At 43.9% G+C, this 16,248-nt stretch overlaps 1 protein-coding gene across 1 annotated transcript in view; it reads right to left on the bottom strand.

Annotated features, from left to right (window-relative positions):
• Positions 1–12,144, bottom strand: part of ITIH2 (inter-alpha-trypsin inhibitor heavy chain 2) — a 46,033-nt gene extending 33,889 nt beyond the window's left edge. Inside the window, exons 1-5 of the mRNA XM_011951620.1 lie at positions 11,767–12,144; positions 10,111–10,185; positions 8,071–8,103; positions 6,137–6,306; positions 1,977–2,081 (exon numbers count right to left, since the gene is read on the bottom strand). Coding sequence (XP_011807010.1) covers positions 1,977–2,081; positions 6,137–6,306; positions 8,071–8,103; positions 10,111–10,185; positions 11,767–11,850 — 467 coding nt within the window. The 5' untranslated portion in view covers positions 11,851–12,144. The remainder of the gene's footprint in view (positions 1–1,976; positions 2,082–6,136; positions 6,307–8,070; positions 8,104–10,110; positions 10,186–11,766) is intronic.
• Positions 12,145–16,248: the final 4,104 nt, after the last annotated feature.

Here is a 16,248-nt window from a genome sequence, read left to right as displayed (position 1 = left end):
TCCTGCCTCAGCCTCCCATGTAGCTGGGATTATAGGCACACGCCACCACACCCAGCTAATTTATGTATTTTTAGTAGAGACGGGGTTTCACCATGTTGGCCAGGATGCTCTCGATCTCATGACCTCATGATCTGCCTGCCTCAACCTCCCAAAGTGCTGGGATTACAGGCGTGAGCCACTGTGCCCGGCCAGCAAAATGATTCTTAACGGTAAAAGAACTGATTTACTGGCCAGGCGCAGTGGCTCACGCCTGTAATCCCAGCACTTTGGGGGGCCGAGGTGGGTGGATCACGAGGTCAGTAGATCAAAACCATCCTGGCTAACACGGTGAAACACCGTCTCTACTAAAAATACAAAAAAATTAGCCGGGCATGGTGCCTGGTGCCTGTAGTCACAGCTACTTGGGAGGCTGAGGCAGGAGAATGGCGTGAACCCGGGAGGTGGAGCTTGCAGTGAGCCGAGATGGAGCCACTGTACTCCATACTGGGCTGCAGAGTGAGACTCCATCTCAAAAAAAAAAAAAAACTGATTTACCTGCAGGAAGGCTAGAGGCATTTCCTCTGCTTGGAGCTTCTTCTCTCCTTTCTCTACCTGGCTGAAGTTTACTACAGTTGGTGCTCTGTATCCTCTGGAGTTTGGTTCCAGGATTCCCCAAGGATACCAAAATCCAGCGATGCCCAAGCCACTGTTATAAAATAGTGTGGTGAAGTCAACCCTCTGTATCCACAAGTCTCCATCCACAGCTGGTTGAATCTGAGAATGTGGAACCCATGGATATGAAGGCCAACTGTAATCTTCCTGGGGTCTGCTTACACACAGTCCTCTGTGGGACTTCCTGGACCCTCAGACAGGATTACACACCCGGCACTCGGAACTCCCGTAGTGTTTTTTGTGTACCCTCTCTGTATTTCTGTGTTAGCAGTTGCCCACTACAGATATTGTTGTCACAGGTTCCTTGTCTGTCTCCTGTACGGGACTGATGGTGTCTGCTTTTGTGTTGCTGCTGCCTCTGACAGAACCAGGTACAGAGCTTGCGTTTGATGCATTTCTGTTGAATGAATAAGTGCATGATGAAAGGAAAAGAACTTCAACTACAGGTGAGTTTGGGGATGTAGGAGAGGAGGAGATGAGGAAAGAAACGTGGCAGGATTTGGCCTGATAGTGAGTGTGAGGTGCAAGCAGTGAGAAGGTGAAAATTCCTTTGAAGATTTTTTTCCCTTTGAAGAGAAGCTACTTTTTGAGGGTGACTTGGCATTCCCAGGTCTTACTTAGATTATAAGGGGAAAAAATAAACAAAACCTAAGTATCGCAGCCTGGCATGGTGGCTCAAGCCTGTAATCCTAGCACTTTGGGAGGCCCATGAGGGAGGAGCGCTTGAGGCCAGCCTAGAGAACAAAGCAGGCCTTATCTCTACAAAAACTAAAAAAATTAGTCAGGCATGGTGGTGCACCCTAAGTCCCAGCTACTTGGGAGGCTGAAGCATTCCCACTTGGGACCAGGAGTTCTAGGTTGTAGTGAGCTGTGATCACACCACTGCATTCCAGCCTGGGCAAATAAATAAATAAATAAATAAATAATTGCCTTATCCCTACAAATAGGCAGAATAAATCATTAAGGCAAATTTCAAACTTTCCCTTCTGCATATATGTTAAGTTTTGTAACAAGATCACCAACATTTCTGTAGTTTCTCTCTTTGCTCTTTAGAAAAATCAGTGTTTATTTACAGAACATCCATCTACTTGCTAGACGAGTGATGTAAGCACAGCCAGCATGCGATCACCCAAAACCCATTGGTTGAAGAAGGACCTTTAGGCAAATAGAAGCTGCAGTGTTTAATTCTCCCATCTGGCTTCGAGAGTTTGCCATTGGCTCAGGTGCTGTGCCTTTCTGGAGGCTGGTTTGCTGCTGTGGGAAGGAGACAGGAGAGGAAACCACCATCGAGAGGCAAGGGCAAGCCTTGCCCGCTCAGGCCTTACCTCACCAAGCCAGCCATCTTGCCTTTTGCTCTGGCCTGTGCATAGAGAGCTCGGCCCACAGTTTTCTCCTTAATAGAACTCCTAAATGTCGTGCCATCCACAGTCCTAGAAAACGACAGAAGGCAACCCAGATGGTCAGAAAAATAACCTTTTTTTTTTCTTGATATGGAGTCTTGCTCTGTCACCCAGGCTGGAGTGCAATGGTGCAATCTCGGCTGACTGCAACCTCTGCCTCACGGGTTCAAGCAATTCTCCTGCTTCAGCCTCCTGAGGAGCTGGGATTACAGGCTCCTGTCACCATGCCAGGCTAATTTTTTGTATTTTTAGTAGAGGCGGGGTTTCACCATGTTGGCAAGGCTGGTCTCGAACTTCTGACCTCGTGATCCACCTGCCTTGGCCTCCCAAAGTTCTGGGATTACAGGTGTGAGCCACCACACCCGGCCCAGAATAGTAATCTTAGCAAAACAAACAAGTGCAAGCAAAGAACCCAACAAGGCTGATTTAATGAATGAGGGCAATGATCATTTTGTGTCTATAAGAAATAAGAAGGGAGGCATTTGAATAGTTTATGGACAGGACTTCCTTTATTGATTGGATAGTGCGGCTTGAGAGGGGTTTGGTAGGCTCCCATCCTAAAACCTTTCCCTCATGTACTGTTGTTTGTTTTTAGATTTTTCCTCATTTTTGAATTTCATCCTTTAAATGAAGAATGGTTCTCTTTGGGTATCCCCTTCGAATGACAAATGTGACTAGGAGAGGTGACTGATAAATTCCGAATTATCTCGTTACATTTGGTTGATTAGGTCATTCTGTGAGTTAAGAAATTGGCATAGCTGTGGGGTATGCAATGGACCGAATGTTTATGTTCCCCGCAAATGTGTATGTTGAACCTTACTTCCTAGGACGATGACATTAGGAGGTGGGGTCTTGGAGAGGTAATTAGGTCTCTCCTGATGAATAGCCTTTAGGGCTCTCACAAAAGAGACTTCAAGGAGTTCTCTCATCTCTTTCCATCCTGACTGAACCAGGAAATGGGCCCTCACCAGACATGAAATCTTTGGGCACCTTGATCTCAGACTTCCCAGCCTTCAGAACTATGAGAAATACATTTCTGTTGTTTATAAGCTACCCATTTTATGGTACTTAGTCATAGCAGCCTGAGCTGATGAAGACAGACTATTACGCTCCTCTGCAAGGGTGGAAAAGAATAGAGAAAAATGGGGGAAGGTGCTGGTGGGTCCACTGCCAAAGTGGTGTGTATCTGGAAACCATCTCCCTTGGGGACCTCTGTCTTCTATTTGCACCTCATCTCTTTCCACCTTACTTTGAGCTGGCTAGCAACTAATCCTTACCGAGTCATGGTTGGTCAGAGAGGTAGAATCCAGAATTTTGGGAGTAAATGGGAACTTCCAGTACTCAAACGGGCAGTGTCTTTTCCAAGGAGCAATTTAGAAATGTGTGAAGTTTGGGTTGTTGAGATGACTCGGAAGTGCTGCTGGCATTTGTGGGAGGACACTGAGAATGTTAGTCGTCCTGCGATGTGAAGGACAGCTCCACTGAAGAATTTTCCTGCCCCAAATGCCAACAGCACGTGTGTTGAAGCACACTCCTGGGTTTGCCCCTTTAGATGAGAGACATCAGACCCCAGGAGACAGGTGACTCTTGCTCATGGTCACGCTGCTGGTCAAGGCCATCATGCTTCTATCAAATCATAACTAAGTGTCAAAGGCCAAGGAGTCTTTAGGACAAAGGAAATCATCTCCCATAGAATATTCAGGATCTTGATAAAAAAGTAGAAGGGCTATTTTGGCTAGTACATAGGTCTACACAGCTTATTTTTAAGTTGTGATAATTAAGCAGGTATCTTCTCTGGTCTTATACATTCAACCTAGAGCAGAGGGAGATAAAAGGAAATGCATGTTTCACAATTCTGTCCTTTGTACTTCAAATCTTCTATGTAATGAAATGGTAAAGAAAGAACAGAATGAAAGATGGAACAGTATGCAGGCATAAAAAAAGGAATGAGGTCATGTCCTTTGCAGGGACATGGATCAAGCTGGAAGCCATCATCCTCAGCAAACTAACACAGGAACAGAAATTCAAACACTGTATGTTCTCACTCATAAGTGGGAGTTGAACAATGAGAACACATGGACACAGGGAGGGGAACATCACACACCAGGGCCTGTCGGGAGGTAGGGGGCAAGGGGAGGGAGACCATTAGGACAAATAGCTAACACATGCGGGGCTTAAAACCTAGATAGCAGGATGATAGGTGCAGCAAACCACCATAGCACATGTATACCTACGTAACAAACCTACACATTCTGCACTTGTATCCTGGAACTTAAAGTAAAAACAAAACATAACAAAACAAACAAACAAAAAAACCAGAAATAACAGATCTTTAGAGCAAGTTCTAATTATGTGGTTTAAAAACAGGAATTTATTAAAATAGTTTTCAATGTCATTTCTAGACATGGGGGTCATATAATACCGCTACAGAAAAGCTTTCCCTTCTCTCTTTGCTTTTTAGAAAAGGCAGACAAAAAAAGCGATACATTTTAAAGCCAATTCAAAGGATACCAATCAAAGTGACACAATGCCTTTTTCTGCCTACTTGGTTTTGTTTGGAAAATAGAGTTCACATGACTGCCAAAGTGCATGGTAGTTGAACCCTTTACTGTTTATCTACAGTGATCACTGATTACCCTGGTGTATGAAAGACAAAAGTGGATGAGAAGTAACTCAACCTAATGTCTTCATGAAAAAAATAGCCAGACTTTATGCACAGTACTTTGCTGTGTTCTTGGCAACTTAAGAGGGACATTGACCACTTGGAACATACTCTGGGGTGGTCGCCTTGATATTTGGACATAGAAATCATTCCAATCACTTAGAGGAACAGAGAATATTTAGCTTTGATACACGAAGGCTCCAAATGGATAAGATAACTGGCATTAACTGTTTGGAAAGTATTGGAGTAGTTTAACATTTTTTTATTATGAAAAATTTCAAACACACAGAAAATAGAGGGAATAATATGAGATGTCCATCTCATAATATGAAACCATCACTGAGCTACACCATTATGAATACTCAGCCAATCTTAATTTGTCTATACTCTCATGCTTTCCACCTCAATTGTTAAGAAGCCAAGCTCAAGGCCGGGCGTGGTGGCTCACGCCTATAATCCAAGCACTTTGGGAGACTTAGGTGGGTGGATCACGAGGTCAAGAGATTGAGACCATCCTGGCTAACACGGTGAAACCCCATCTCTACTAAAAATACAAAAAATTAGCCAGGCATGGTGGCGGGCGCCTGTAGTCCCAGCTACTCGGGAGACTGAGGCAGGAGAATGGTGTGAACCCGGGAGGCAGAACTTACAGTGAGCCGAGATGGTGCCACTGCACTCCAGCCTGGGTGACAGAGCAAGACTCCATCTCAAAAAAAAAAAAAGCCAAGCTCAGATGGCACATCATTTCATCTACAAACACTTCAATATGTATTTTGTAGAGAGCTTTTTAAAAATACATGTGATTATCACTAGAGTCATTGGGTAGAAAGTGGAAAATATTTAAATGAAGTATAAGAAAGGACTCTTAACAGAGCTGTCAACCATTGAGTTGATTGCCTTGGGAAAAGTGAGTTTATCATTAAGGAAATCATCACACACTTGTAAGTGGTGTTACAGAGGAGGTCAAGCACTGGATAAGTAATTGGATTTAATCTGTGGTTCTCAACTTGGTTTTTTTTTTTTTTTTTTTCCTACAGAGAAACATATGGCAGATGGCATTGACCTGCTGTGCACATGCTCTTATGTGGTTTGCTATAAGCCAGGGCAACCCAGTATATTTTTCTCCTCCCAAGAAAGTATATTAAAATGCAAGTAAGTATGAGGTTGTTACCATAGAGATAGACTTAAGTTTGCTTTAGCTTATTAGAAACAAAAAGCAAATAATTCACAAATTCTAATGCTTTGAACAGGAGCAAATTATTGGGACCAACCTCACAATGACCCTTGCCATCCAGCCGGTCCACAGTTCTGGAGGTAAGTGCCACTGGGAGAGTCGACCATGAAGGTCCACTCTAACTATGAGGGGTTTTGATTCTGTGGGTAGAGCACCTGCAATTTCTGGCTCTACACAGAAGTTACTCACATGGAGAAGTTGGAAATGAAGGCTCCTTTGGGGATCTGAACATCAAACATGACATTCTGAGGCTGTGGGGAATTGTTCACCACTTTGCTCTGGATCATGGTGGTAGCCATCCGAGAAGTAATAGTAGACTGGACTTTATAGCTATAAAGAGTTACTTGATCAGCCTCTTCCTGAAATTGGCAAGAAAACATAACGGTACTAATTGAAAAAATCACACAGAACTTCATCAGATGTAGAGCATTTGATGTTAACAGCTCTATATTTTCCTTGTTTTACTAGCAGAACAATTCCGAGGCCTTGATAAGGGCAGAACTCGGTGTTGTTAAGCATTCTCCTAACTTCTTGGAACACCCAGCGAGCAGCAGTCTGCCTTCGTTTCAAGATACTTTGAGCTAAAAGGCATTTTCAGCCCTATGAGTCTATAAATAATGATTTTTCAAAAATTAGAATACACGTAGAAAACGGTTGTGGGAAGCCAGATTGGATTGAGGAAGTCCAGGAAATAACTCCAAATGCAGGACTATGAGCTGGGGAAAGGATACTGGATTGCGAGGTTGAAAGAGGACCCTGGTTGTATCTTCTGTTAGGGTCAGACAGGGGTGCTGTGGGGTGGATACACACATGTGGCCTCCACCAACCCCTCTTACCGCTCTCTACCCTCTTTAGTCTCCTCTATTACACTTTCATCTGCAGTCCTTTTCTCCTCCCTCAAGTCCAAACAAGTTAAGAGAACAGTGATGGGTGTAAACAAGGGGCATTGATCTTGGACAGGGCATTCTGATATAAGTATTGGTCCAACACTCTGGACTTCCTTACCCAATCGCTACTGATTTAAAGCAGCTCCAGTATAAAGGATCTCATACGTAAGTGTTCTCAAAGGCAAGGTCCTAGAAACCCATGTCTTTCAGGAGGTGACTGAGAGCTGCAAGCTCCTTCAGGTCTATGACAACTATGGGACCCATTAGATTTTGCCTTTTTCTCCAAGAGAATTTACTTGTCTCAATACTAGGTCTCATTCCCCAAACTTTGTAGTCCAACATTAAACCTTTTGACTAACCATGCAGCTCACCTCAAGCTAAAATAAAATCCAGGCGAACCTACATGTTCTTCCTCCCTCTGAAGTGTGCACTTCTGGCAGTTTCTGCCAATTCAGGGCAGGAAGCACAACATAAACCACTTCCTCAGGTTGTTTTCTTGCCACAGGATGGTCTACTCTGAACATCTCAGGGAAATGGGCCATTTTGTATTTAAGAATTCCTTCCCACGGGCACTCTTTTATTATCTCAAGCTGTCATACTTTAAATCAAAATGGTGTCGGAAGCGATGGCTCACACCTGTAATCCCAGCACTTTGGGAGGCTGAGGCAGGCAGATCACCTGAGGTCAGGAGTTCGAGACCAGCCTGGCCAACGTGGTGAAACCCCATCTCTACTAAAAACACAAAAGTTAGCTGGGCATGGTGGCGCATGCCTGTAATCCCAGCCACTCAGGAGACTAAGGCAGGAGAATCTCTTGAACCTAGGGGGCAGAGGTTGCAGTGAGCTGAGATCACGCCATTGCACTCCAGCCTGGGCAAGAAGAGTAAAACTCTGTCTCTAAAAAATAAAAATAAAAACGTAAAAATAAATATTTAAAACGGGTAAGTTGGAATAAATACCTAAATTTATACAGTGGGATGGAACCTATGTTATATGGCAAAACTCAAGAAAATCAAGAGAAGGGCCCCTTCAGCTCTTGGCGACCTCTCTCCTGTCTGAAAAGACTGCACTCTTTAATGCTGAATTTTAGAAACACTTCCAAACAGTTGGGCAAGGCAGTATTTCGAAAGTCAGGTAAATACTCGGTGACGAAGACCAAAGAGACACCCAGATTGATTTCCTGGGAATTATTAGCAGGAAAATCATTCACTCTATAACAACATCAAAGTCAACTTACCATTATTTCTCCCGATTCTCCTGGAAGGCTTCTCTGTGAAAGGAAGTTAGACAATCATTCTTCAACTGTATGTCACTTATTACCTTGAGGGCCAAAACCGTTTTCTCAATCAAAAAAGAAATTTTAGTTTTCTTCAGTACTGAGCTGTTATTCATTCACTGAAGTTGAGACATAAATATTGAACATTCTTGAAAACTATTTTCCCACTGGTGAGTTTCTCAACACCTTTCTCTACCAATTTTGGTGGCGTGCATGTCATTCTTGGATATAATGCTAGAACAAGTAATTTTTAAATAAAAATATTCAACCAAATGCATCCTGGGTAGCGTATATCCCCTTGATGCTATTTGTTCTGTTTTTTACTCAAATAGAGACTTTGAGTCTCCATTCTGCCATGAGGCTGTGGGCATGCTGTTCCCAGTGTCTGCAGTGCCCCTGCTGGGTTCGTCAACCCCATATAGAGAACTCCTACTCACCCTTCAGATCTCAGCTCCAGCAGAATTCCTCCAGTGAAAGTCTCTAATGCCCCAAGACCAGGTCGGTTTCCTTTGCTAAGTGTTTTCGCAGCAGCATATTCCTTCCTGTAGCGCGCTCACCTTGTTTCATAATGATTCATTCTATTTGAGGGATTATTTGACTCAAGTCTGTCTCTTCCTTTAAACTAAGCTACATAAAAGCAGGGATTTTCATGTATTTCCTCCACGGTGTAACCCCAGAGCCAAACACAGTGACTGGCACCTAGAAGATTCTATGCTTTTAACCACCATGCTAGGAGATTATCCACACACTTGACTGTCCTACAGAAAGGAACAAAGGTGATTCCTTTGCCTTTGAAAGTGAATGGCTTGAGGGTGGTGGGTGAACATGTAATGTTTGGTGAGCTGTTAATAATAGATCCAAGAAGTCAGGTGTTGGATAGAAGCTCAGCTTGCCTGATTCGGGGTGAACTGAGGTTCTGTGCTATGTGACATGGTAAAGTCAATGGTTGACCTCTTCTTGTAGACTTCTTCAACGCAGTGCTCAATGACAAATTTTTCTCTCTTGTGGCTAAATAAATCGTGACATGAAGTCTTGCTTATTGGATTTTAATATTATTGGTCTACAAAAAACTCTGGATTTTCAGAAAGTAGAAAATTCATACCCGTACAAAATAAGACATTGATCAGCTTAGAGTTTGCTGCTTCCATAAATACCTCCTTTCTCAGCATGTGGGCTCCATGGGGAAGGAGCCAAGCCCTTCCTGGTGTTCCAGAAAACTCATCCCCTTAATTAGAGGGTTTTGTCTGTACTGCCGCTGGTGGCCTCCAGGACTGCAACTCCCAGTGTGGCCAGTTCTCCTTTTTAGGTGCTCTCAGAGTGACCAGAGGAAGGAGATTGTAAGGCTGCAAGGGGAAGTGTCTGTCATCGCTAAAAGAAGAAAAGCCTTCCTAACAGGAAATCCTTCCCCATAAGGCAGGAAATAATTTCAGAATCTCAAGTGTTGAAGAAAACACATAGCCATGTAATCTTTTTTTGTAAATGGAGTGGGGACAGGGTCTCCTTCTGTTGCCCAGGCTGCTGCAATCATAGCTCACTGCAGCCTTGAACTCCTGGGCTCAAGCAATCCTCCATCTCAGCTTCTCAAATAGCTGGGACTACAGGTGCATTCCAGCTAATATATATGTATCAGCTGGGTGGCAGAGATAGGGTCTCACTGTGTTAACTGGGCTGGTCTGGAACTCTGAGCCTCAAGTGATCCTCCCTCCTTGGCCTCCGAAAGTGCTGTGATTATAAGCGGGAGCCACTGTGCTGAGTCACGTATTCTTTAAAGGGCTAACTTGAGCATTATGGTGGGAAGGCTGCTAAGCAGCTGTGTGAATTTCCCTTTTGATTTCACCTGGGTGATCTCTTCCACCAAGATGTAAGAGCACTGGACTCTCCTGTGCTAAAAAACAAACTCTTAAGAAAATCTAGCAGAAGGCATCTTAACACTTATCTTATTTCTTCTGCCATAATCTCTTTCATTTTTTTCCCCCCTTTTAGAAGTAAAGCTTACTATACCTGATATCTCTGGTTCTCTGCCACCAATTGAAATTTGCCTGGGGCGAGTTCCACAAGATCTTCATAGTCTACAAACTTAAAAAAAAGGATTTTAACTTTTTTTAAAAATTATTCTTTAAGTTCTGGGGTCCATGTGTACAACGTGCAGGCTTGATACATAGGTATACATGTGCCATGTTGGTTTACTGCACCCATCAACTCATCATTTAGCTTAGGTATTTCTCCTAATGCTGTCCCTCTCCCAACCCCAGCCCCCCGACAGGCCCCGGTGTGTGATGTTCCTCTCCCTGTGTCCATGTGTTCTCATTGTTCAGCTCCCACTTATAAGTGAGAACATGTGGTGTTTGGTTTTCTCTTCTTGTGTTACTTTGCTGAGAATGATGGTTTCCAAAAGATCTAGAGCCAAAGAGATAGCTATTGGTATTCATTATTTTATATTCTTTCCTCTACCTCTGGGCAATCATAATTTTGTATCAAATGATTTCTTTAGTGTATTTCTATTTGCTGGTTACATCTCGGAGGTGTACAAATGGAAGGTAACAACACCTTCACATTTGTTGGACACGGGAATTCATTTCTGAGTTTGCCTGCGGGTAGTAAGATAGGGATCAAAACAACCCAGTGATTAGGTGGGTGTCTGGGGAAGTAACTGGGTAGAACCTGGAGGCATTTGCCGTGTCTGACTGGACAGACATGAACCATACATCTCCCCAAGTTAAAAATGTAGGTATTTTCTAAAAGGAATGCCAGTTAGAAATGACTGAAAAAGCACAAATGCATTTGGATGTCTTGGCTTCAATTTGAGATTTCCAACACACTCTGGTGACTTTTAAGTGTTGGAAAATATGATAGTTTCAAAGCAGACAGAGTGATATTTTCCCTCTGTAAATATGCCGTCATATTCTCTGGCATTTTTGTAGGTAATCCACTCTGCAAGTATCATAAGCCTTTGCATTTGCTGGGATGTTCTCATAACACGCTTTGCTTTTCTGGCATAAAAATAGCTCTTGTATGACTTTCAGAAACAGACTTTCAGTCCAAGACTTTCCTTACATTGGAGATGGCTAAGGGACAAAAGTGGAGACCTGCACTCCGTGGGAGTTATTCTTGTACTTTTCCACCCTTCTTGCTGTCTTCCCCTTTCATAGGAATACTTAAAGTGCCCTTATTACAAGTATCACTGTTCACTTAGGTATGGAAAACAGTGTGCTTTGATAATGACTTTTCTTACGCTCTTAGTAAAAGAGTGATAATATTTCTTCGTCATCATAACAGCTAATAATGATTAAGCACTTACTAGTCCAGGCACTCTGCTAGAGAGTTTACACTGTGCCATTTAATTCTCAAAGCAAACCTTTGGGTTAGATCTATTCTTACCCCCATTTTTTTAGATGAGGAGTGAGCAGCAGTGCTCCATAAATGCTACACTCTGATGCCCGCCCATTGAGCTTGACTTAATTCTCATGCAAAACCTGTTAATGCTGTAAAAGGTAAATACACATTCCAGTAATTATAACAGTAAACACGTACACTCAGATGAATTTTATCTTAAGTTTCCATTACACACAGAATAAGGCCATTGAATAGCAATTGCAATAGGCTATTTACTGAGCTGACGAGCAGGCCAACAGCAAGGAGTGATCTGGAAGTACTTACTTCAGAAAGTCCATTTATGGGGATTTCGAAGCCTGATACTTCAGAAAGAAAGAAGCAGATGAAAAGGCACGTGAGTCGTTTCATTTTGCTGGACAGTTTTGCCAAAGCTCCCCAAAGCAGATGGTCTGGGGAGGATATCACTTCTTCCTACTGAACCAAGTTCAAAGGAACAGCAGAGGAGCCCTGTTCGCTTTAAGAAAGAAGAAAAAAGAAGAAAAAAACTCTCTAACTTTGCTCAAAATTGGGACAAATATTTGTTCTGGAGCTCAAACTTGAGCTGTGTGGGTGGATCGAACACCCAGAGGTTATTCAAACAGCAAAGTCAGAAGCAGTCGCTCACTGTGAGGACGAGTCAGGGGTAGATGGACGTGCTTGAATGTTCTTATGTGCTTTTTTTTTTTTCTTTTTTTGGCTTTTGCTGATTTCTATTGATCTTAAAATCAGAGAGACCTAAAGATAATTGTCATCCTTTCTAAAGGACCAAGTGCAGAACTATTCCCAGAAACAAAATCCTTTGATCTAAATTAAAGCAGAAAAAATTTAGAAAAAGTGGGAGAAGACGCAGAGTGGTTTTTCTGAGCAAATAATTCATTGTGTGAGTTTTCCCCATCTCTCTGATGACTGATTACCTGTTACCTATAAAGAGCCAGGCAAGTGGCTGTGCAGGATACTAGGGCAGATCTTCAGTGAGGATGCTTCGTGAATGCCTTTGATTAAGGTAACAGAGTCTGTCCTGCTGCCCCCATCAGCCGGGCTCAAGTCAATGGCAAATCAATACTCACCAGTTTCAGAATTGGAGTGCAGTGGTGAGATCAAAGCTCATTGCAGCCTTAACTTCCCCTGGCTCAAGCAATCTTCCCACCTCAGCCTCCAGAGTAGCTGGACTACAGGTGTGCACTACTGTGCCCGGCTATTTTTTGTAGAGATGGGATTTCATCATGATGCTCACCCTGGTCTTGAACATCTGGGATCAAGCTATCTGCTCGCCTTGGCCTTCCAAAGTGCTGGGATTCCAGATTTGAGCCACCATGCCTGGCCTCCATCCTGGTCAGATTCTATTTTTCTTGCAACGAACAGGAAATGTAACTTCTTGGATGCAGCACTGAAATAGGAAGCTCCAGCTATGGGCAGAATTACGATACAAGGGAGGTTGTCTCATCCTCAGGACCAAGCACCCCAGGCCAACTTCTGGGATCCTGGAGCTCCTTGTAACATTTAAAACCCAATTCACAAGGCATGCAACAGAGAGTTATCTGCACTTTCTTCCGTAGTTTCCCCTCAGTCTTTGAAACTGCACAGCCGTGTATCTGCTGGGGAAGCATAACTTCTGAAATAACGGCAGGGAGAAAACAGATTCTCCCCTCCCTTGCCTGGGTTGCACTAGGTGAGCACCCACCTTGGCCAGTGGGTGCCTCAGTGGATCCCTCATGGAAAAATCCTGCCACAGCTTTGCATTCTCGGCTGAGATACTGTTTCTGGGCAGTTAAGACCCAATGGCATGTTTTCCCAGAAACAATAGTGACTTTCAACATCATGCCTCCTTCCATTGATCATTTCCTTTCTGATTATTTTAAGTTGACATTCAGAATTATCTCAGAAGAAACCAAACCAAAAGCAGGCTGGGCCTTTTTTCCATGCTGATAGCCTGTCTTCAGATCCCAAAGTCCTTTTTTTTTTGAGAGGGAGCCTCACTCTGTGGCTCAGGCTGGAGTGCAATGGCGCGATCTTGGCTTACTGCAACCTCCACCTCCCGGGTTCAAGCGATTCCCCTGCCTGAGCCTCCCAAGTAGCTGGAATTATAGGCATGCACCACCATACCTGGCTAATTTTGTGTGTGTATGTGTTTTTTTTTTTTTTTTTTTTTAGTAAAGATGGGGTTTCGCCATATTGGTCAGGCTGGTCTCGAACTCCTGACCTCAAGTAATCTACTTGCCTCAGCCTCCCAAAGTGTTGAGATTACAGGTGTGAGCCACTGTGCTTGGCCTGATCCCAAAGTCTTGAAACAAACAAACAAACAAACAAAAACAGCGTTTGCTCTCTCTCTCTCTCTTGATGTTCAGAAGCACAACAGCATAGGCCGTGTATTCAGGCTACTGGGTCTTTTTATTTTCTGAGACGGAGTCTCACTCTGTCACCCAGGCTGGAGTGCAGTGGCACGATCTCGGCTCACTGCAAGCTCCGCTGCCCAGGTTCATGCCATTCTCCTGCCTCAGCCTCCCAAGTAGCTGGGACTACAGGTACCCGCCACTACACCTAGCTAATTTTTTTTTTTTTTTTTTAGTAGAGATGGGGTTTCACAGTGTTAGCCAGGATGGTCTCAATCTCCTGACCTCGTGATCCACCCTCCTTGGCCTCCCAAAGTGCTGGGATTACAGGCATGAGCCACCGCGCCCGGCCTGGGCTACTGAGTCTTGAACCTGAGACCCTTTCCCCTTGCACTCCCCACCCCACTGCCAACCCCTCCCATCATGCCTGGGCAGCTGTCACGTGGTGAATTGAACATACCCACTGTTACTTAGATGCCTCTGATTTCTAGGATGGAAATCACTACCATAAATGCCACAAGAATATTCACTTTCATGTATGTGAAAATCAGTAGGAAATCTACAAGAAAAAAATCACAATATTTCATAATGTTTGAACAAAGAGATAACATTTAGTACTCATTAGGAATTCTGGGAAATATCAATAAACTTGAGATTCATCACTGAGTGTAAGTCATTGTGGCTTAACTGACAGTATGACAATAGCCGCCTCACATGTATAGCATTCAGCTCCAGCCCTATCATTGTGAAAGAGCATGTTTGTAAAAGTCCAAAGTCAAAGCTGGATGAATTCACCGGAAAAATGGCTATATTTGACCCTGACCTGCTTGTTCGGTGGGTCAGGTTGCACATAACATGGAGCAGGTCTGTTTTCTACACGTATTTGAGCTGTGATGCCTTCCTTCTGATTATAAAGACATTTTCTTATAGCTTCTTCAAGGACTGTCTGTTTGAATTTCCAAAGATGACATTTGATTACTCTGCTACATCTTTTGCCCTCTCTAATGCAGAGGTGTGGTTTTTTTGTTTCTGTCTTTTTTTTTTTTTTTTTTTGAGACAGAGTCTTGCTGTTGCCCAGGCTGGAGCGCAGTGGTGTGATCTCGGCTCACTGCAAGCTCCGCCTCCCAGGTTCACGCCATTCTCCTGCCTCAGCTTCCTGAGCAGCTGGGACTACAGGCACCTGCCACCATGCCCGGCTAATTTTTTCTATTTTTAGTAGAGATGGGGTTTCACCATGTTATCCAGGATGGTCTCGATCTCCTGACCTCATGATCTGTCCACCTCAGCCTCCCGAAGTGCTGGGATTACAGACGTGAACCACTGCGCCCGGCCTGTTTTGGTTTTTAAATGGAGACAGGGTCTCACTCTGTCACCCAGGCTGGAGTGCACTGATGCAATCATGACTCACTGCAGCCTCAACCTCCTGGGCTCAAGCAGTCCTCCCATCTCAGCCTCCTGAGTAGCTGAAACTACAGCTGCACACCACCACACCCAGCTAATTTTTGTGTGAGTGTATATTTTGTAGAGGTGAGGGTTCACCATGTTGCCCAGGCTGGTCTTGAACTCCCGGACTCAAGCGATCTGCCCATGTTGGCCTCCCAAAGTGTTGGGATTACATGTGAGCCACTGTGCCTGGCCAGGTGTGGGTTGATATCATTTGAGGCCAGAACATAAAGATGTTTCAGAATAAAAGTATTTGAAACTGAATAGCAGTACCACAAGCCAAAAATGAGAAGTTAGAGAGCATGGAGGGGATTCTCTCATTTGTTCTTAAGCCCTGGAAACTTGGCTTTGCTGTTGAGCCATTTCAGTTCTTTCCTCTTCTCTGTTCCTTACCTCTGAAGTTCCAATTCAAATCCATTGCCAGAGTAGAGAAATCGAGTGTAGAGCAGACATGTGACCAGCCATGACAGGTCAATTCCAGTGTAGCAGCTTTTGCTGTTCTTCCCAGGGTGTCTGGGTGTTTTCTGGCAAGGAAGGGGTCTCATCTGGAAGCGGTCTCACCATCACACTAAGATCTGGTACTGGTATTTCAGGTACAGGCTGGGAAGCACCTTCATATGAGTAATTGTGGCTCCCTCCAAGGTGTAAACGGGACGAGAGTGTGTTTGGATATCTGAGCCACCAGGGATGTTAGAGGTTATCTAGCTGGATCCTCTAATCTAAAAGATGATGAAAGTGAGGCTTAGAGTGGTTAAGTCATGTGGCCAAGAGAGGGGGAAAGATATAGCAGAGTAATCAAATGTCATCTTTGGAAATTCTAACAGACAATTCTTGAAGAAGCTATAAGAAAATGTCTTTACAATCAGAAGGAAGGTATCACAGCTCAAATAGGTATAGAAAACAGACTTTCTCCATGTTATGTATCCTGCCAGGCCATGGCTAGAGAAGTGGGGTAGGGTCGAGATACAGGGTCCAGGTTGGTGGTGATGATGGG

The sequence above is a fragment of the Colobus angolensis genome, unplaced genomic scaffold, assembly GCF_000951035.1.
Source record: "Colobus angolensis palliatus isolate OR3802 unplaced genomic scaffold, Cang.pa_1.0 Scaffold321, whole genome shotgun sequence".
Lineage (NCBI taxonomy): Eukaryota > Metazoa > Chordata > Mammalia > Primates > Cercopithecidae > Colobus > Colobus angolensis.
The sequence above is the reverse complement of the archived record's forward strand: the minus strand, read 5'-3'. Positions and strand labels throughout refer to the sequence as shown.